At 41.8% G+C, this 21,203-nt stretch overlaps 1 protein-coding gene across 27 annotated transcripts in view; it reads left to right on the top strand.

Moving 5' to 3' along the window:
- LOC133657659 (pleckstrin homology domain-containing family A member 1-like) overlaps positions 1-21,203 on the top strand; it is an 89,399-nt gene that overhangs the window by 52,235 nt on the left and 15,961 nt on the right. For all 27 annotated transcript variants that reach the window (XR_009827327.1, XR_009827325.1, XR_009827328.1 and 24 more), the window contains 5 exons: positions 2,703-2,843; positions 9,636-9,704; positions 10,017-10,081; positions 12,972-13,035; positions 16,534-16,623. Coding sequence is in view for 8 of the 27 variants with exons in the window: in XM_062059256.1 (XP_061915240.1) it covers positions 2,703-2,843; positions 9,636-9,704; positions 10,017-10,081; positions 12,972-13,035; positions 16,534-16,623 (429 nt within the window). In the remaining 19 variants the exon portion in view is untranslated. The remainder of the gene's footprint in view (positions 1-2,702; positions 2,844-9,635; positions 9,705-10,016; positions 10,082-12,971; positions 13,036-16,533; positions 16,624-21,203) is intronic.

The raw sequence follows: 21,203 nt of genomic DNA, 5'->3' as shown, positions 1-21,203 counted from the left end.
CACACCCTCCACCATCAACTGACACACCCTCCACCATCAACAGACACACCCTCCACCATCAACTGACACACCCTCCACCATCAACAGACACACCCTCCACCATCAACTGATACACCCTCCACCATCAACAGACACACCCTCCACCATCAACAGACACACACTCCACCATCAACAGACACACCCTCCACCATCAACTGACACACCCTCCACCATCAACTGACACACCCTCCACCATCAACAGACACACCCTCCACCATCAACTGACACACCCTCCACCATCAACTGACACACCCTCCACCATCAACAGACACACCCTCCACCATCAACTGACACACCCTCCACCATCAACTGACACACCCTCCGCCATCGACAGACACCCTCCACCATCAACAGACACACCCTCCACCATCAACAGACACACCCTCCACCATCAACTGACACACCCTCCACCATCAACAGACACACCCTCCACCATCAACTGACACACCCTCCACCATCAACAGACACACCCTCCACCATCAACTGACACACCCTCCACCATCAACAGACACACCCTCCACCATCAACAGACACACCCTCCACCATCAACAGACACACCCTCCACCATCAACTGACACACCCTCCACCATCAACTGACACACCCTCCACCATCAACAGACACACCCTCCACCATCAACTGACACACCCTCCACCATCAACTGACACACCCTCCACCATCAACTGACACACCCTCCACCATCAACAGACACACCCTCCACCATCAACAGACACACCCTCCACCAACTGACACACCCTCCACCATCAACTGACACACCCTCCACCATCAACAGACACACCCTCCACCATCAACAGACACACCCTCCACCATCAACTGACACACCCTCCACCATCAACTGACACACCCTCCACCATCAACTGACACACCCTCCACCATCAACAGACACACCCTCCACCATCAACTGACACACCCTCCACCATCAACTGACACACCCTCCACCATCAACTGACACACCCTCCGCCATCGACAGACACCCTCCACCATCAACAGACACACCCTCCAGCATCAACTGACACACCCTCCACCATCAACTGACACACCCTCCGCCATCGACAGACACCCTCCACCATCAACAGACACACCCTCCAGCATCAACTGACACACCCTCCACCATCAACTGACACACCCTCCACCATCAACTGACACACTCTCCGCCATGGACAGACACCCTCCACCATCAACAGACACACCCTCCACCATCAACAGACACACCCTCCACCTTCAACAGACACACCCTCCACCATCAACAGACACACCCTCCACCATCAACTGACACACCCTCCACCATCAACAGACACACCCTCCACCATCAACTGACACACCCTCCACCATCAACTGACACACCCTCCACCATCAACTGACACACCCTCCAGCATCGACCGCTAGCTCGCCATCGATTTAATGGGCACCTCTGGTTTAAATTAAACACTTTTTTTTTTAAAAAAGCATCTTTGTGATACCTTCAAATGTTCTGTGTGCGGCCTCGCTGGAGAAAGTTTACACACCCCGTAACTCCTAGTCCAGGGGTCGGCAACCCAAAATGTTGAAAGAGCCATATTGGACCAAAAATACAAAAACAAATCTGTCTGGAGCCGAAAAAAATTAAAAGCCATATTACATACAGATAGTGTGTCATGAGTTATGAATTGAATTAAGATGACTTAAAGGAAACTAAATGAGCTCAAATATAGCTACAAGTGAGGCATAATGCTGCAATATGTACATATAGCTAGCCTAAATAGCATGTTAGCATCGATTAGCTTGCAGTCATGCAGTGACCAAATATGTCTGATTAGCACTCCACACAAGTCAATAACATCAACAAAACTCACCTTTGTGCATTCATGCACAACGTTAAAAGTTTGGTGGACAAAATGAGACAGAAAAAGAAGTGGCATAAAACACGTCCTAGAAAGTCGGAGAAAGTTATACTTGTAAACAAACTACGGTGAGTTCAAGGACCGCCAAAATTAGTAGGACAAAACGGCGCTCGCCAAATACTCAAATCAGTGAAGCATGTTTAATATAAACAGTGTGCTTTATAACAATTAGGGAGGTTTGCGTCATGTTTGTCCTCCTACGGAAACCATATTAAAACAAAAACTTATTTTTTTTCCCTTATCTTTTTCCATTTTTCATACATTTTTAAAAAAGCTCCAGAGAGCCACTAGGGCGGCGCTAAAGAGCCGCGGGTTGCCGACCCCTGTCCTAGTGGTATAGATTAGGCTTGATTTTCGAATAAATCACAATTCTTATTTGTAACCATTCTTAATTGATTAAAAAAATATCAATCAATTTAAATTTTAACCTCTCCTGTCCAGCCACTCAGACAAATCATATAGTAGATGTAGATGATCTGTATCTGCTGAAAAGAGAAGTGTTGGATACTTCTCTTGTTGCCTTATTTGTATTTGACTTTATTAAATGTTTGGCTAGAGTTTTATTCAACAAAACCAGTTTTAAGTAATATAGAAATTGATAAGAGCTGTTTATCTATTTTATGGAAGAATGTAGTTAATCATAGAACTGGCACTCGATGTTATAAAAAGTATTGATTGTGAATGGAATGGTGTGGTGGCATAAGATTGACAGCCCTCGTATGGACGTTGCGTCAGGATGCTGACCGTGTTCTTTGACCTTCTAGCATGAAGGCAGCGATGGTGCAGAGAGAGCAGAGCGGGAGGCCATGCACCGCTCACACAGCCAGCTGCCCTACTTCCTGGGCAGGCCGTCCCAGGACCACACCGTCATCAAGTCGGGCTACTGCGTCAAGCAAGGCGCTGTGGTGAGAGTCTACTATCTTCATCTTTTTACATGCAAGGCACTGCTGCCAGTTGGTGTTTTTAATAGACCCGTACGATCAATAGCAGCTTGTTCAAGCACAAATGTAAAGTCCTATGACTTGGGGAATATAATAAGACATTTCCCTGAAGGCACCATGCACATGTCTGTGTTGTGTAGTTAGTCAAGGACACTTCATTAGGCACAGTCTGCATTACATGCATTGTAACACTTTCAGAGAGGCCGTCTGTCCTGCAGAACACAGGTGGCATTTTCCCAGCATTCACATCCAACATGTGCCTAAATAGATTGTCCATCTTCAATCTAAGATGGATGATGTCATCTTTTTGTCAAAGGGTTGAGGAAACTTTCATTATAATAGCGAGCTCTATTTTAAAACTTTTTTTTTTTTCTACAACGTTTGATTGATTGATTGATTGAGACTTTTATTAGTAGGTTGCACAGTGAAGTACATATTCCGTACAATTGACCACTAAATGGTAACACCCGAATAAGTTTTTCAACTTGTTTAAGTCGGGGTCCACTTAAATTGATTCAAGGCAAGGCAAGGCAACTTTATTTGTATAGCGCTTTTCATACACAAGGCAGACTCAAAGTGCTTCACAGACAACAAAGTGAAATGAAAGAAAATAAAAGCAAAATTAAAATGCAGACAATAAAAATAAAAACAGTGCAGACGTTAAAAGTTAAAAGATTAAAAGATTTAGCTGAAAGCTAAGGTGAACATAAAAGTCTTCAGTCTAGTTTTAAAAGTAGTGAGAGTTGGGGAGAGTCTGACATCTTCAGGAAGTTTATTCCAGCTATGTGTTGCATAGTGACTGAATGATGATCTCCCTTGATTTGAGTTTACTCTTGGAACCGCTAACAGATTGGTCTCAGAAGATCTTAGTGATCTAGAGGGCGTATATAGTGGGAGCATATCAGTGATATACTTGGGCCCTAGACCATGTAGTGATTTATATGTGAGCAGGAGGATTTTGAAATCTATTCTCTGATGTACAGGGAGCCAATGTAAGGATTTAAGAATTGGTGTAATGTGCTCACATTTTTTGGTCTTTGTTAGAACTCTAGCAGCAGCGTTCTGAACAAGCTGTAGCTGCCTGACAGTTTTTTTGGGAAGACCTGCAAGGAGACCATTACAATAGTCTAGCCTACTGGTAATAAAGGCATGTACAAGTTTTTCTAAGTCTTGAGCTGACATGAGCCCTCTAAGTCTTTTTACATTTTTGAGGTGATAGTAGGCCGATTTTGTTACTGATTTGATGTGACTGTCGAAATGTAAATCAGAATCTAAAATAACCCCAAGATTTCTGGCTTTATTTGAGGTTTTCAGGGACAGTGATTGAAGGTGTTGGATGACTTTAAACCTTTCTTTTTTAGCACCAAAAACAATTATCTCAGTTTTATCTTCATTTAGTTGTAGGAAATTTTGGCACATCCAGTGTTTGACTTGCTCAATGCACTGGCACAGAAGATCTATGGGGCGATAGTCATTTGGTGATAGCGCTACATAGATTTGGGTGTCATCGGCATAGCAATGATGGTCAATGTTATTATTTTGCATGATTTGTCCTAGTGGGAGCATATAGATGTTAAATAAAGTCGGCCCCAAGATTGAACCTTGGGGGACTCCACACGTTACGTTGGTTGGTTCTGATACAAAGTCACCAATGGAAACAAAATAGTTCCTATCTTGTAGATATGACTTGAACCAGCTTAAAACTGTGCCTGAGATCCCCACCCAGTTTTCCAACCTGTCCAAAAGTATTGAGTGGTCGACAGTGTCAAATGCAGCACTGAGGTCCAAAATCATTAATACTGAAGTTTTGCCAGAGTCTGTGTTTAGACGGATGTCATTTATAACTTTAAGAAGGGCCGTCTCTGTGCTATGAAGAGGTCGAAATCCTGACTGGAAGTTGTTGTGGCAGCCAGTAGAAGCCAAGAAGTGATTTAGTTGTTGGAGGACAACTTTCTCAATTATTTTACTTATGAATGGTAGATTTGAAATTGGTCTGTAGTTGTTGATAACAGAGGCATCTAGGCTCTGCTTTTTTAGAAGAGGTTTAATGACTGCAGTTTTGAAAGCCTTCGGGAAATTGCCCGATTTAATAGAATTATTAACTATTTGCAAGATGTCTGTTGATAGGCAGTCAAAAACATTCTTAAAGAAGTTGGTAGGTAAAACATCAAGGCAGCAGGTGGATGACTTTAGAGCTGTCACCGTTTCCACTAGAGTTTTAGAGTCTATGGCATTAAAGCTTGCCATCATTGCTGTGTTACTTTTGCCTAAATGGGGTGGTGATCCAACTTTTTTACTTGAGATATTGATGGTGCGTCTGATGCCTTCAATTTTATCAGTATAAAAGAATGCAAAGTCATTGCATTTCTGCGTGGAATGGAGTTCGGCTGGTATTTGTGTTGGGGGTTTAGTTTATTCATGATACAGATATATACTATCATCATAATACAGTCATCACACAAGATAATCACATTGAATTATTTACATTATTTACAATCAGGGGTGTGGGGGGAGGGGGGTGGGGGGGGGGGGGGGGATGAAAGGCTAAGTTCCCTGGCCGGGAACAAACAAAGGCCCATTATAAAAAAAACAAGCTGCCGTCTGCAAATGGCCCCCAGGCCGCACTTTATTTACAGATATTATTCTGCTCTCCGTGTTGTTAAAAATTTAAATTGGCTGATAGGTAAATAGTCCTTTCAATTACAGATGAGAAAATGTCCAACTTGAGGCTGTTTATTGTTATTACTGTCCAACTCAGTGCATAAAGGAAAGTACATGAAGTGCACATACATGCAGGAATCATGTTCAAATCAACAATAACATGAGAAAAGACGTATGTATGTTTTGGTTGGACTCCAGATGCAGAGGAAGCAGGCAGAGCAAGTGCAGAAAAAAGGTTTAAAACAAACACAAAGCGATGGAAGGTAAAAGTTAGGGGCATCTGCAGCTAGCGTGATGACGTCTGAAGACGGAAACAACGTAAGGCGGGCGAGAGGCATGACCAAAATGTAAATGTAAGTTGGAGAGACTAGGGATGATGTTTGATAAGAAATTATCGAGTTCGAGCCTATTATCGAATCCTCTTATCGAACCGATTCCTTATCGATTCTCTTATCGAGTCCAGATAGGTTGTTGTATATGGAAAAAAACACACAATATTTGGTTTAAAGGCCTACTGAAACCCACTACTACCGACCACGCAGTCTGATAGTTTATATATCAATGATGAAATCTTAACATTATAACACATGCCAATACGGCCGGGTTAACTTATAAAGTGACATTTTAAATTTGCCGCTAAACTTCCGGTTCGAAACGCCTCTGAGGATGACGTATGCGCGTGACGTAGACCGGGGAACACGGGTATGCCTTCCACATTGAAGCCAATACGAAAAAGCTCTGTTTTCATTTCATAATTCCACAGTATTCTGGACATCTGTGTTCGTGAATCTGTTTCAATCATGTTCATTGCATTATGGAGAAGGAAGCTAAGCAAGCAAAGAAGAAAGTTGTCGGTGCGAAATGGACGTATTTTTCGAACATAGTCAGCCACAACAGTACACAGCCGGCGCTTCTTTGTTTACATTCCCGAAAGATGCAGTCAAGATGGAAGAACTCGGATAACAGAGACTCTAACCAGGAGGACTTTTGATTTCGATACACAGACGCCTGTAGAGAACTGGGACAACACAGACTCTTACCAGGATTACTTTGATTTGGATGACAAAGACGCAGACGTGCTGCTGTGAGTATGCAGCTTTGGCTTCTAAACATTTGATCGCTTGACCGTATGTGCGCAACTTTTTTTTGCGTATGTACGTAACTTTTTTAAAATATATAAGCTTTATGAACCTTGGGTTAGGTGAACGGTCTTTTGGGCTGAGTGATTGTGTGTGTTGATCAGGTGTTTGAATTGTATTGGCGTGTTCTATGGAGCTAGGAGCTAGCATAGGAGCTAGGAGCTAGCATAACACGTACCGTACCGTACGTGCGCGTCACGTACGTAACTTTTTAAAAATATATAAGCTTTATGAACCTTGGGTTAGGTGAACGGTCTTTTGGGCTGAGTGATTGTGTGTGTTGATCAGGTGTTTGAATTGTATTGGCGTGTTCTATGGAGCTAGGAGCTAGCATAGGAGCTAGGAGCTAGCATAACACGTACCGTACCGTACGTGCGCGTCACGTACGTAACTTTTTAAAAATATATAAGCTTTATGAACCTTGGGTTAGGTGAACGGTCTTTTGGGCTGAGTGATTGTGTGTGTTGATCAGGTGTTTGAATTGTATTGGCGTGTTCTATGGAGCTAGGAGCTAGCATAGGAGCTAGGAGCTAGCATAACACGTACCGTACCGTACGTGCGCGTCACGTACGTAACTTTTTAAAAATATATAAGCTTTATGAACCTTGGGTTAGGTGAACGGTCTTTTGGGCTGAGTGATTGTGTGTGTTGATCAGGTGTATTGGCGTGTTCTATGGAGCTAGGAGCTAGCAGAGGAGCTAGGAGCTAGCATAACAAACACGCAGGTGTTTTTATGCAGGATTAATTTGTGGCATATTAAATATAAGCCTGGTTGTGTTGTGGCTAATAGAGTATATATATGTCTTGTGTTTATTTACTGTTGTAGTCATTCCCAGCTGAATATCAGGTCACCCCCGGCTCTCACAGCATCTTCCCTATCTGAATAGCTTCAACTCCCCACTAGTCCTTCACTTGCACTTTACTCATCCACAAATCTTTCATCCTCGCTCAAATTAATGGGGAAATTGTCGCTTTCTCGGTCCGAATCTCTCTCACTTCATGCGGCCATCATTGTAAACAATAGGGAACTTTGCGTATATGTTCAACTGACTACATCACGCTACTTCCGGTAGGGGCAAGCCTTTTTTTTATCAGATACCAAAAGTTGCAATCTTTATCGTCGTTGTTCTATACTAAATCCTTTCAGCAAAAATATGGCAATATCGCGAAATGATCAAGTATGACACATAGAATAGATCTGCTATCCCCGTTTAAATAAAAAAAATTCATTTCAGTAGGCCTTTAACAAAAGCTCACTTTTATTATATAAAAAAAATAAAAATCTAATAAATAAATAAATATTGACTGTTACCCCGCTAAAAAAATAAAATAAAATAAAAAAATATTGACTGTTGTTACCCAAAGTATATTAAGTGGGATTTTTCAGAAAGACAAATATATACAGTAACACAAAAACAACCTGTCTCTGTGATCTCTATATGTGTATAAATAATAATATAGTGTTAAATAAAATCAGTCCTTTGGGCAGAAAACTGAAAATAATACAGCTCTCCAAAAAGTGCACTTCTGCTGCTATTTGACATAACTGTTTGTTATGATGCTTTGACATTTTTGCACTTTATTTCTTTATTGAAAGAACATTCTATGAAGAGAAAAGTTGTTTGCAAATGTGGTTACAATGGTAAAAAATGAAAAGTTAAAGCTAAAAAAAGAAATACACTTTATTGAGTTAAAATCTTTCTTTTTAGGGGGAAAGATGTGATGTTATGAGCTAGGGAATATAACAACTACACTACCCAGCATGCAACGGGAGTGACGAGCATGCGCGGTAGCCCCGAAAAGTGTTGTTGGATGTCGTCACCTGTGAAAGTAAACGTCAAGAACTCAGCCAACACGCCTCGTCTGCATTATTTATAATTACACAGACAACACATATACAGTGTGATTTTGTTTTGTTTACAAGTAAAGAAAAACAAAAGTTAAAAAAGGGAGATGTGTTGTATATATATGTATGTGCTGCGGTTGCTTTAAGAACGTTGCGACAGCTGCCGTAAAGGAGGTGCGTTGCTAGCCTGGTTGCTGTTTCCGGTTGGTCGTTAAAGTGTTCGTCATGTGTTTGTACCCTGTTTAAATCTCTCAGTAAAGTTATTCATTGGATTATACCTTTTGTTTTGAACTTTATTATTCCATTGTTTTTCCTGCTTTCCCTATCTGCGCCTAATGACTGAGCTACGTGACGTAAATTCTTGTGATGTCTCAAGGGGCATTTCTGGTCGGGATGGGATTCGTTCCGAGGGATTCGAATAAAGAACCAACTCTTTTTCTTTACTATAGTGGTCTCGATAACGGGTACCGGTTCTCAAAAAGGGATTCGAGTCCGAGGACTCGGTTCTTTTGTTATCGAACAACCGGGAAAACCGGTTTCGAGTATCATCCCTAGGAGAGACAGGAGGGACATCCCGACACAGTCTACCATGTCAAACTCCTTGTGTGTCAAACATACTTGGCCCATAAAGCTGGTTCTAAATCCGCTAGCTTCATGCTAACATACAATGGAAGATCCCACTGACCAGCTAATAAAAATTAGCATCACAATCATTTTCAACTTGTACAAATGTTTTACAAATTAACATACACCAAAAAAAGGCATTTCTACCTACAAACATATAGTCACCAAATGACCTGCTAACTTTGCACGATTAGTTTGTGTCAAGCCTCAAACTGAAAAACAAACCAAACACTTACGTTTGTCACCTAGTTGGCAAAGTGTTATGACAAATCTTTACAAAAATATATTTTTAAGATTTTATGAGAATTTTTTTTTTTTTTCCAAAAATATGGCAACATGTGTGGCAGCCCAAATGTTTTGGTGGCGGGCCGCCACAAATAAGCACATGTATGGAAAACACAGGGTATGTACAGTATAATATTGTGAAGCATGCAGCAAAGTGGTAACTTCTCTAAGTACTTCATTTATCCCCCCCCCCCCAACCAGATGAGGAACTGGAAACGACGATATTTCCTCCTGGAGGAAAACTCAATGAGCTACTTCAAGTCTGATCTGGTAATTGACTCAGTGTTTTTTCTAATCCATTCCACGTGTGGAGGAGTCAGTTGTGTGCTGTGACATGTTTGAATGAGTGGAATGTCATTGCCTTCTCTTCACATGTCCAGTCATGCCTCCTGCCTCTCTCTCTCTCTCACACACACACACACACACACAGTCTTGATGTTGAAGATAACTCTGCATGCTCCTCACTGAAGGGATTTATCAGTCCATACATAGGCTCTCTGTCTGCTGTAAGGCAGTCTCATTTAGACAACAATGCAGTCGCAGATGGAGACATGTAAACCATTGTTGCCTTCTTCCCTTCAGGAGAAAGAGCCGCTGAGGATGATCCCGCTGAAGGAGGTTCACAAAGTGCAGGAGTGCAAACAGAGGTACAAGTGCCCTGTATTATCTTCAAAGACTGGAGATTCTTCAGAAGAAAATCATACGTGTTATATCATGGGCAGACTTTAAAGGCCTACTGAAATGATTTTTTTTTTATTTAAACGGGAATAGCAGATCCATTCTATGTGTCATACTTGATCATTTCGCGATATTGCCATATTTTTGCTGAAAGGATTTAGTAGAGAAAATCGCCGATAAAGTTCGCAACTTTTGCTCGCTGATAAAAAAAAAAGCCTTGCCTGTACCGGAAGTAGCGTGACGTCACAGGAGCTAGTATTCCTCACAATTCCCCGTTGTTTACAATGGAGCGAGAGAGATTCGGACCGAGAAAGTGACGATTACCCCATTAATTTGAGCGAGGATGAAAGATTCGTAGATGAGGAACGTTACAGTGAAGGACTTGAGAGGCAGTGATGGACGTATCTTTTTTCGCTCTGACCGTAACTTAGGTACAAGCTGGCTCATTGGATTCCACACTCTCCTTTTTCTATTGTAGATCACAGATTTGTATTTTAAACCACCTCGGATACTATATCCTCTTGAAAATGAGAGTCGAGAACGCGAAATGGACATTCAGTGCCTTTTATCTCCACGACAATACATCGGCGAAATGCTTTAGCTACGAGCTAACGTGATAGCATCGTGCTTTAACTGCATATAGAAACAAAATAAATAAACCCCTGACTGGAAGGATAAATAGAAAATCAACAATACTATTAAACCGTGGACATGTAAATACACGGTTAATGCTTTCCAGGCTGGCGAATGTTAACAATGCTGTTGCTAACGACGCCATTGAAGCTAACTTAGCAACCGGACCGCACAGAGCTATGCTAAAAACATTAGCTCTCCACCTACGCCAGCCAGCCCTCATTTGCTCATCAACACCCGTGCTCACCTGCGTTCCAGCGATCGGCAGAAGGACGAAGGACTTCACCCGATGCGTTTGGCGGCCCGGAGACCTAGGAAGTCAAGGTGAGGTCGCCGGCTAGCGCGGCTAGCGCTCCAACAAAGTCCTCCTGGTTGTGTTGCTGTAGTCCGCTGCTAATACACCGATCCCACCTACAACTGTCTTCTTTGCAGCCTTCATTGTTCATTAAACAAATTGCAAAAGATGTCCAGAATACTGTGGAATTATGAAATGAAAACAGAGCTTTTTGTATAGGATTCTACGGGGTACCATAACTTCCGTTACTCTGACTTCGTCACGCGCATACGTCATCATACCGCGACGTTTCAGCCGGATATTTCCCGGGAAATTTTAAATGTCACTTTATAAGTTAACCCGGCCGTATTGGCATGTGTTGCAATGTTAAGGTTTCATCATTGATATATAAACTATCAGACTGCGTGGTCGCTAGTAGTGGCTTTCAGTAGGCCTTTAATGCTCCCTCAAATCCTCTTTTTTTGTCTTCTGAAGCTTACTGAGTGCAACAGATGCCACAGTGCTTGTATGATGTAGAACATTCTAGACTCATTCCAGTGACATAACACTAGAATCAACCTTTATTAAGAGGGAAACATCCTCACCTAAAGACTACACCAGAGGTGTCAAAGTGGTTTTCACTGAGGACCACATCACAGTATGTTTGGCCCCAGAAGGCCGCTTCTAACAGTAAATACTATTATTACACCATTTTTTTATGCATTTTTTTTTTATTAGATTTTTTTATACTAAAATTAAAAAAAAAATATGGTAAGTTGCAATAATTTCACCTCAAAATGTAGTGTATATTTCTGTAAATGGAAAAACAGTACTGCTGGTAAAAAAAGGCAGAATTTTACTGTAAAATGTACATTAGTTTTTTACTGTAAATTTAAAAAACTGCAATTTTACAGTAACATTTTGGCACCTGAGCTGCCAGTTTGTTTGTTTTTGTTTTTTTACCGCAAATCACCAAGTGTAGATTTTTCGGTGTATGCCAAAACAACACCGCAGTTTATTACAGTAAAAAAGTACAGTTTTTTTCATTTAGAGAAAAATGCTGTAAAAAGCACAGTACATTTCACAATTTGACCATGAAATCTATTGCTGCTTTTTACATTGCACACTTTGATGGATAACTTGCTTTGAAATCTTTATTATTAGTATTTATTTCTATTTAAAAAATGGTTTCAATGTTTGATTATATATTTTTGCATAATTAGACAATATTTAAGTTAACATCATTTGCGATTACATGGAGTACATTTTTTTTTTTTTTTCCCAAAATAGAAGGAAAGAATACATTTAGTAAGGAAAGTTACATTACTTTATTGATACGTATTATTTCCAGGCATTTGAGGGCCAAATAAAATGAAGTGGCGGGCCTTGAGTTTGACACCTGTGGCCTACATGCTTTATAGCTTGTAGAGTGCTGATGATCTGGAATGAGATTTATAGCTTTATAAAAGAATACCGTTCTTTAAACATTTAAAAAAATACTTTTAAGCTAAATGTATTGCGACGTTATGCTTTGTATATTTAATACACCCCCTTATGAATTCACATGAGTGGCATCATGTTGGTCTTGACCTCTGTATGTATGATGACTTTATCTTCAAGATGCAACCTTTAATCACATTTGAATAATAGGATATTGAGACTGACTTGGTGGATTTAAAGATTCCTTCTATATAAATGTTGTGTATGACATAGTAAATGGCTACTTGGTGGGTGGATTTTGAAAGGAATTGTATATTACATGATGATGTATATTTGAACTGTCCATAAGCTGTGTGCTTCTAGGGATGACCTTTTTGCAGAACCCACTCTGATAGTAACAAAAGAAACAATAATGTCATACAAAATGGTGTCTGTCTGTAAATAAATTAAAGTATTTCTGCCACGTTAAGATAGTGACACAATAAATGTGTAACAATATTTTGTTGTTGCAGTGACATCATGATGCGCGACAATCTGTTTGAAGTCGTCACCACATCAAGGACATTTTACATACAGGTCAGATTGAATGTAAACCCAGTGTGACGTGAAGCCATGTATTTATTAAACTAATACAGCTTAAAAGTGCTCTTAGTGTGAACACAGCGTTTTGTGTGTTTGGAGCTTTAATGCTAATGAGCTGCTTGTCCATGCTGTCTCCAACAGCACACAACATTATTGTGCTCATTGACCACTTTTTGCATAGATACTCTTCAATTGTCCACTGTTTATATAACATAGAAACTGTACATTGAGGAATGTGACAGGCACAGATGTTAGCCACACCAGCATAGCTACGTTAGCTCTAATTCACATTTTACAGCATACTTGCCAACCTTGAGACCTCCAATATCGGGAGGTGGGGGGTAGGGGGCGGCTTGGTCGGGGGTGGGGGGTGGTTGGGGGTTGGGGGCGTGGTTATTTACAGGTAGAATTCACCAACTCGAGTATTTCATATATATTTCATATATATATATATTTATGTATGAAATACTTGACTTTCAGTGAATTCTAGCTATATATATATTTTTTTGTATTTATTTACATACAAATAAAAGAAATACTTGAATTTCAGTGTTCGGTGGCTATCCATTAGATGGCAGTATTGTCCTGTTTAACTTCTCCGTTCATGATGAGTATATCATTTCGGCCACCGTGTTCAATGGAGAAGTCTGTTCTACAAAATTTACAGGCAACATACACCTTCCCCTTCGAACTGTCCTGGATGAACTGAAATTCTTGTTCCCATTCGTTTTGGAACTTGCAAGCGTATTTCTTCATCTTGCGCGTCGACGGCGTCGCCATGTCTGTAATTTCCTCGTTCTTCTGCTTCGTCTTCTTGTTGTGTGCGCAGTTGTGCACTCTACTCTCTAAAAGCCCTAGATGTTATGACGTCATTGGGCTGGCAAGCTGTTTATATTGTGGGAAAGCGGACGTGAGAACAGCTGTGCCCACTCAGTGTCAGGTCCGCATTGAGCTGGAGGGGGCGTGGCCTCCAGCTCCGGCTGAATACCGGGAGTTTGTCGGGAGAAAATCTCTGCCGGGAGGTTGTCGGGAGAGGCGCTGAATACCGGGATTCTCCCGCTAAAAACGGGAGGGTTGGCAAGTATGTTTTACAGTAACCTCATGGTAGGTTAGCTTATTAGCTCAATAAACTTACACATCCGTAGCTGACTGATAGGATAAAAGTTTGAGCTTTAAAGGGGAACTGCACTTTTTTTGGAATGTTGCCTATCGTTCACAATCATCATGAAAGACGTATGTATTTTTATTTTGTTTATGCATTCCAACTCGTAAATAAAAGTCTGCTTGCAATGGGGGTAATGGAAGGTTCTTTATTGTGTCCATGAAATCCAATAAATAACCATTCAAAAAGTGCCAACAATGCCTTATTTACCTTTCTTGACTCGAATATGAACAAGTATTAGTGATATTGTTATTATAAGCACTAACGCAGATAAACTATTTATAGCGGCGCCGTGATCACTAGCTTGTGTTGACGTCATGCTTCCTCCCTTTGGTGCTCTTCAAAGTTTATTGTAGATTATAAATCATGCCTCTCACCTAGATAGTAGAAGGATGAGGATGTAATCCGACAAGTGGTACACTTTGACAGCCAATTTAGACCCGGAACTGGCAAGAAAGACATGAAAAGACGCTTGGTTTCACCCTCCTTTTCTTTGTGAGGATTTTGAGTTATTCTTCATCTAAATGGGAATATGTTAAGATGTTATCAATCGGCTTCCTAATGACAGCAGATATTGTACAGTAAGTGATGTTTTATTGTGTTTGTTGGCTGTCTTGAATACAAAGTACAGGTTTTGCAATTGTTACTACATTACAGCATGTATACAACACCTTAATGGAGTGTTTGGATGTTTTCAAGGGCTATATAGGCGACTCCCATAGGCTCCATTGTAAGCAGACTTTTGATCGCATTTAATATTTACAATGCATAAAAAAGAGAAACGTGTGCTTGTCTTACATAAATATTGAAAATGACAGGGAAAATTCTAAAAAAAAAAGTGCAGCTTTTAAGTTTGTAAGCGGTGTGAGCTTGCCCCTTTTATTTTTTTTGCGTTGTTCCATCCATCCATCCATCCATCTTCTTCCGCTTATCCGAGGTCGGGTCGCGGGGGCAGCAGCTTAAGCAGGGAAGCCCAGACTTCCCTCTCCCCAGCCACTTCGTCCAGCTCCTCCCGGGGGATCCCGAGGCGTTCCCAGGCCAGCCGGGAGACATAGACTTCCCAACGTGTCCTGGGTCTTCCCCGTGGCCTCCTACCGGTCGGACGTGCCCTAAACACCTCCCTAGGGAGGCGTTCGGGTGGCATCCTGACCAGATGCCCGAACCACCTCATCCGGCTCCTCTCGATGTGGAGGAGCAGCGGCTTTACTTTGAGCTCCCCCCGGATGGCGGAGCTTCTCACCCTATCTCTAAGGGAGAGCCCCGCCACCCGGCGGAAGAAACTCATTTCGGCCGCTTGTACCCGTGATCTTGTCCTTTCGGTCATAACCCAAAGCTCATGACCATAGGTGAGGATGGGAACGTAGATCGACCGGTAAATTGAGAGCTTTGCCTTCCGGCTCAGCTCCTTCTTCACCACAACGGATCGATACAGCGTCCGCATTACTGAAGACGCCGCACCGATCCGCCTCTCGATCTCACCATCCACTCTTCCCTCACTCGTGAACAAGACTCCGAGGTACTTGAACTCCTCCACTTGGGGCAGGGTCTCTTCCGCAACCCGGAGATGGCACTCCACCTTTTTCCGGGCGAGAACCATGGATTCGGACTTGGAGGTGCTGATTCTCATCCCAGTCGCTTCACACTCAGCTGCGAACCGATCCAGCGAGAGCTGAAGATCCTGGCCGGATGAAGCCATCAGGACCACATCATCTGCAAAAAGCAGAGACCTAATCCTGCAGCCACCAAACCAGATCCCCTCAACGCCTTGACTGCGCCTAGAAATTCTGTCCATAAAAGTTATGAACAGAATGGGTGACGAAGGGCAGCCTTGGCGGAGTCCAACCCTCACTGGAAACATATCCGACTTACTGCCGGCAATGCGGACCAAACTCTGACACTGATCATACAGGGAGCGGACCGCCACAATCAGACAGTCCGATACCCCATACTCTCTGAGCACTCCCCACAGGACTTCCCGAGGGACACGGTCGAATGCCTTCTCCAAGTCCACAAAACACATGTAGACTGGTTGGGCAAACTCCCATGCACCCTCAAGGACCCTGCCGAGAGTATAGAGCTGGTCCACAGTTCCACGACCAGGACGAAAACCACACTGTTCCTCCTGAATCCGAGGTTCGACTATCCGGCGTAGCCTCCTCTCCAGCACACCTTTTACACAAAAGTGTCCTTTTTGAAGTGGTAGGCCTAAACCCGCGACAGACTCGTCGAGATGTTTTCCCATCATCACCTCATAAGTCACACATTCAAAAGCCTTTGAAAAGTGGAGCAAGGGAGGGAAATGATCAATTGTCCTCTCCTTTTCTGCTCAGGCCGACAGTCCGGAGGAGATGCACAGCTGGATCAAGGCGGTCTCGGGGGCCATCGTGGCCCAGCGGGGGCCGGGGAGGTCCGCTGCCACAGTATGTTGTCACGCACTGCAGCATCCTTTTCCAACAATGCATACTTTGACAGTCATTGACTCAGCGGTAAAGAGCATTCACACTGAACTACCCCTTCCTGCACAGGTGCATTGTGGGTCGGGAAAGAGCTGCACTTGTGTGCGCACCCTTTTAACAAATGTACAAGCCTTATGTCCAGGAAGCAGTACAGTTCACTTGTTCATTTCAACATTCACAAGGCTGTCAGCGCTAGAGAGGTCATTTTTAGCTCGCCACTTCTTCTTTTTTCTAAGAATCCAAGTCAGGGGTGCCCATTATGTCCATCGCCAGCCAGGCATTAAAAAAATAGAGCTAAAAATGATGGATCATCAATCTTCACTAAGACGTGACTTTGGTCACGTGATTGACATTCTCAGCACCCGAGGGCCATGTGAGATGACGCTGGCTGCTGCCAGATCATTATTTAAAAAAAATGACCGACAGGAAGGCGAGAAACACTTTTTATTTCAACTGTACCTTCCGTCAAAAGCCTAAAGACAGACTGCACGGTTCCTGTTTTCACAATAAAAGCGCTGGTTCAGCTGCCTGCGCTAACAAAATAAGAGTCTCAGAAAGCTAGCGAGCTAGGGAGTTAGTATTTCTTGTAAAGTGTATAAAAAGGAGTATGACAAACTTTCATGTGGTATTGGACAGAAAGAAGGACTTTTGTTCTCCTCCATTGTAAAATGTGGAGGTTATCATTAGGGATGATGTTTGATAAGAAATGATCGCGTTCGAGCCTATTATCGAATCCTCTTATCGAACCGATTCTTTATCGATTCTCTTATGGAGTCCAGATAGGTTGTTGTATATGGAAAAAAACACACAATATTTGGTTCAACAAAAGCTCACTTTTATTGTATAATAAAAAAATAAAATCTAATAAATAAATAAATATTGACTGTTACCCACCTAAAAAAATAAAATAAAATAAATAAATATTGACTGTTGTTACCCAAAGTATATTAAGTGGGATTTTCAGAGAAACAAATATATACAGTAACACAAAAACAACCTGTCTCTGTGATCACTATAGGTGTATAAATAATAATATAGTGTTAAATAAAATCAGTCCCTTGGGCACAAAACTGAAAATAATACAGCTCTCCAAAAAGTGCACTTCTGCTGCTATTTGACATAACTGTTTGTTATGATGCTTGACATTTTTGCACTTTATTTCTTTATTGAAAGAAAATTCTATGAAGAGAAAAGTTGCTTGCAAATGTGGTTACAATGCTAAAAAAATGAAAAGTTAAAGCTAAAAAAAGAAATACACTTTATTGAGTTAACATTATTTCTTTATAGGGGGAAAGATGTGATGTTATGAGCTAGGGAATATAACAACTACACTACCCAGCATGCAACGGGAGTGACGAGCATGCGCGGTTGCCCCGAAAAGTGTTGCATGTTGCCACGCTGTGAAAGTAAACATCAAGAACTCAGCCAACACGCCTCGTCTGCATTATTTATAATTAGACAGACAACACATCTACAGTGTGATTTTGTTTTGTTTACAAGGAAAGAAAAACAAAAGTAAAAAAAGGGAGATATGTTGTATATATATGTATGTGCTGCGGTTGTTTTAAGAACGTTGCGACAGCTGCCGTAAAGGAGGTGCGTTGCTAGCCTGGTTGCTATGTTTCCGGTTGGTCGTAAAAGTGTTCGTCATGTGTTTTACCCTGCTAAAATCTCTCAGTAAAGTTATTCGATGGATTATAGCTTTTGTTTTGAACTTTATTACACCTTGGAGCGCTTTTTCCCGTCCATTGTTTTCCTGCTTTCGCTATCTGCGCCTAATGACTGAGCTACGTGACGTAATTTCTTGTGATGTCCCACGGAGCATTTCTGGTCGGGACGGGATTCGAATAAAGAATCAACTCTTTTCCTTTACTATAGTGGTCTCGATAACGGGTACCGGTTCTCAAAAAGGGATTCGAGTCCGAGGACTCGGTTCTTTTCTTATCGAACAACCGGGAAAACCGGTTTTGAGTATCATGCCTAGTTATCATCACTACTGTCGGATTCCAATCAATGCAAGTCATCACAATCACACCAACTTACCGTAGTTTTCGGAGTATAAGTTGCTCCGGAGTATAAGTCGCACCGGCCGAAAATGCATAATAAACAAGGAAAAAAAACGTATATAAGTCGCACTGGAGTATAAGTCGCAATTTTTGGGGAAATGTATTTGATGAAAGCCAACACCAAGAATAGACATTTGAAAGGCAATTTAAAATGTCTAAAGAATAGTGAACAACAGGCTGAATAAGTGTACGTTATATGAGGCATAAATAACCGACTGGTATGTTAACGTAACATATTATGGTAAGAGTCATTCAAATAACTATAACATATAGAACATGCTATACGTTTACCAAACAATCTGTCACTCCTAATCGCTAAATCCCATGAAATCTTATACGTCTAGTCTCTTACGTGAATGAGATCAATAATATTATTGGATATTTTACGCTAATGTGTTAATCATTTCACACATAAGTCGCTCCTGAGTATAAGTCGCACCCCCGGCCAAACTATGAAAAAAACTGCGACTTATAGTCCGAAAAAAAATAAAAAAATATATATATATATATATATAGGGCAGCACGGTGGAACAGGGGTTAGTGCATGATACGAAGGTCCTGAGTAGTCCTGGGTTCAATCCCGGGCTCGGGATCTTTCTGTGTGGAGTTTGCATGTTCTTCCCTGCGGCCTCCTCCCACCTCCAAAGACATGCACCTGGGGATAGGCCCCTCCCACCTCCAAAGACATGCACCTGGGGATAGGCCCCTCCCACCTCCAAAGACATGCACCTGGGGATAGGTTGATTGGCAACACTAAATGGTCCCCAGTGTGTGAATGTGAGTGTGAATGTTGTTTATCTGTGTTGGCCCTGTGATGAGGTGGCGACTTGTCCAGGGTGCACCCCACCTTCCGCCCGAATGCAGCTGAGATAGGCTCCAGTACCCTCCGCGACCCCAAAAGGGACAAGCGGTAGAAAATGGATGGCATGAGGTAGATCCCGTCCACTTGGTCAATAGAAAAGTAGCTGGCCTGCAGAAAAAGTGTGGACACCCCTGATCTAAATAAGTCATACATCAGATATTACACTTTTTTAATGACCTGTAACACAAAGTTAAGATGCTAATGATCTGTTGATATAGATCAGGGGTCACCAACCTTTTTGAAACCAAGAGCTACTTCTTGGGTACTGATTAATGCGAAGGGCTACCAGTTTGATACACACTTAAATAAATTGCCAGAAATAGCCAATTTGCTCAATTTACCTTTAACTCAGGGGTGGGCAATTAATTTTTACCGGGGGCCGCATGAGCAACCCGAGCACTGCTGGAGGGCCACACTGACAATATTTCAATTCAATTTTGCTCAAATTATTTTTGATATACCGTAAGATAGATAATAATAATAATAATAATATTTTCATTTAACCTAACTTATATTTATACAAAAGCAGATGGCTTTTGATGGTTTTATTTTTAACACTTTCTTACACAACACTTCCTGATGTATATTACAATACAAAAATTTCAATTTCTGTCACTTTATCCTGCATCCTCTTTGTTGTAAAACCTTTATTTAACCAGATAAGAAAACGTTGTGAACGTAGCACGTACGCCTGTAAGGTGATTGGCGAAGAAGGAGGAAGCGTTGCTGTTGCGGAAATGAGGAGTGAGGATTGGTTTTCCTTTTGGAAAGAACGAGATAAGTTGAGCTGTGTTAGTATAGCATGCTCAATAAAAGTTTAAAAAGTGCATCAGACTTGGTGTGCACTTCTTCTGGACGCTACAATTGATGTCAGAAGTGGGATGAAATGCCTCCCAGTTCGCCTTGCCATCAAACCTGGGAGTCTTCATTGAGGGCGGAATTCCCCCCGTGGCAAGCAGCGTGGCTGCACCTGTAAACACTCTCTCTCTCTCTCTCTCTTTGCGGCGAGCTCCTCACGTGGCACGTACCTCCCGATGACGTAGCACACAAACAGTGCAGTATGCGCAAAGTTTTACTTCTGACACCAATTGTACAGTCCAGAAGAAGTGCACATCAAGTCTGACGCTGTTTTTAAACTTTTATTGAGCAAGCTATACTAACACAGCTCAACATATCTCGTTCCTTCCACACGCACGTCTCCTCACTCCTCATTTACGCAACTCAAGAAGACAACATCTACTTCAGCAGGTCGTTACACTATATTCTTTAAACACAGCAACGTGTGTACCACAAATAAGCATACAGCTTTACCTTTACTTGTCTTGTTGAAAACACGCCATTCGTCATCAACTTTTCTCTTTTTAGCGTTTCGGGGATAACCGCTGTGCGCCTTCCCTCACAGGACATACGCACATATAACACTTTTCAAAATAAAAGCAGCACAGTTGTATTGCACGCACGACAAAGATGTTTTTTTAAATTTATTTTGTAATTTGAGATTGCCGCTGCGCGCACGAGCATACGTCCACAGGGAAGTAATACAAATAACGCTTTTCAAAACAAAAGCAGCACCGTTGTATTGCACACTCGAAATAGATGCTTTTTAAAATTTATTT

The sequence above is a fragment of the Entelurus aequoreus genome, linkage group LG09, assembly GCF_033978785.1.
Source record: "Entelurus aequoreus isolate RoL-2023_Sb linkage group LG09, RoL_Eaeq_v1.1, whole genome shotgun sequence".
NCBI classification, from domain to species: domain Eukaryota; kingdom Metazoa; phylum Chordata; class Actinopteri; order Syngnathiformes; family Syngnathidae; genus Entelurus; species Entelurus aequoreus.
This window is presented reverse-complemented; position numbering and strand designations above follow the sequence as displayed.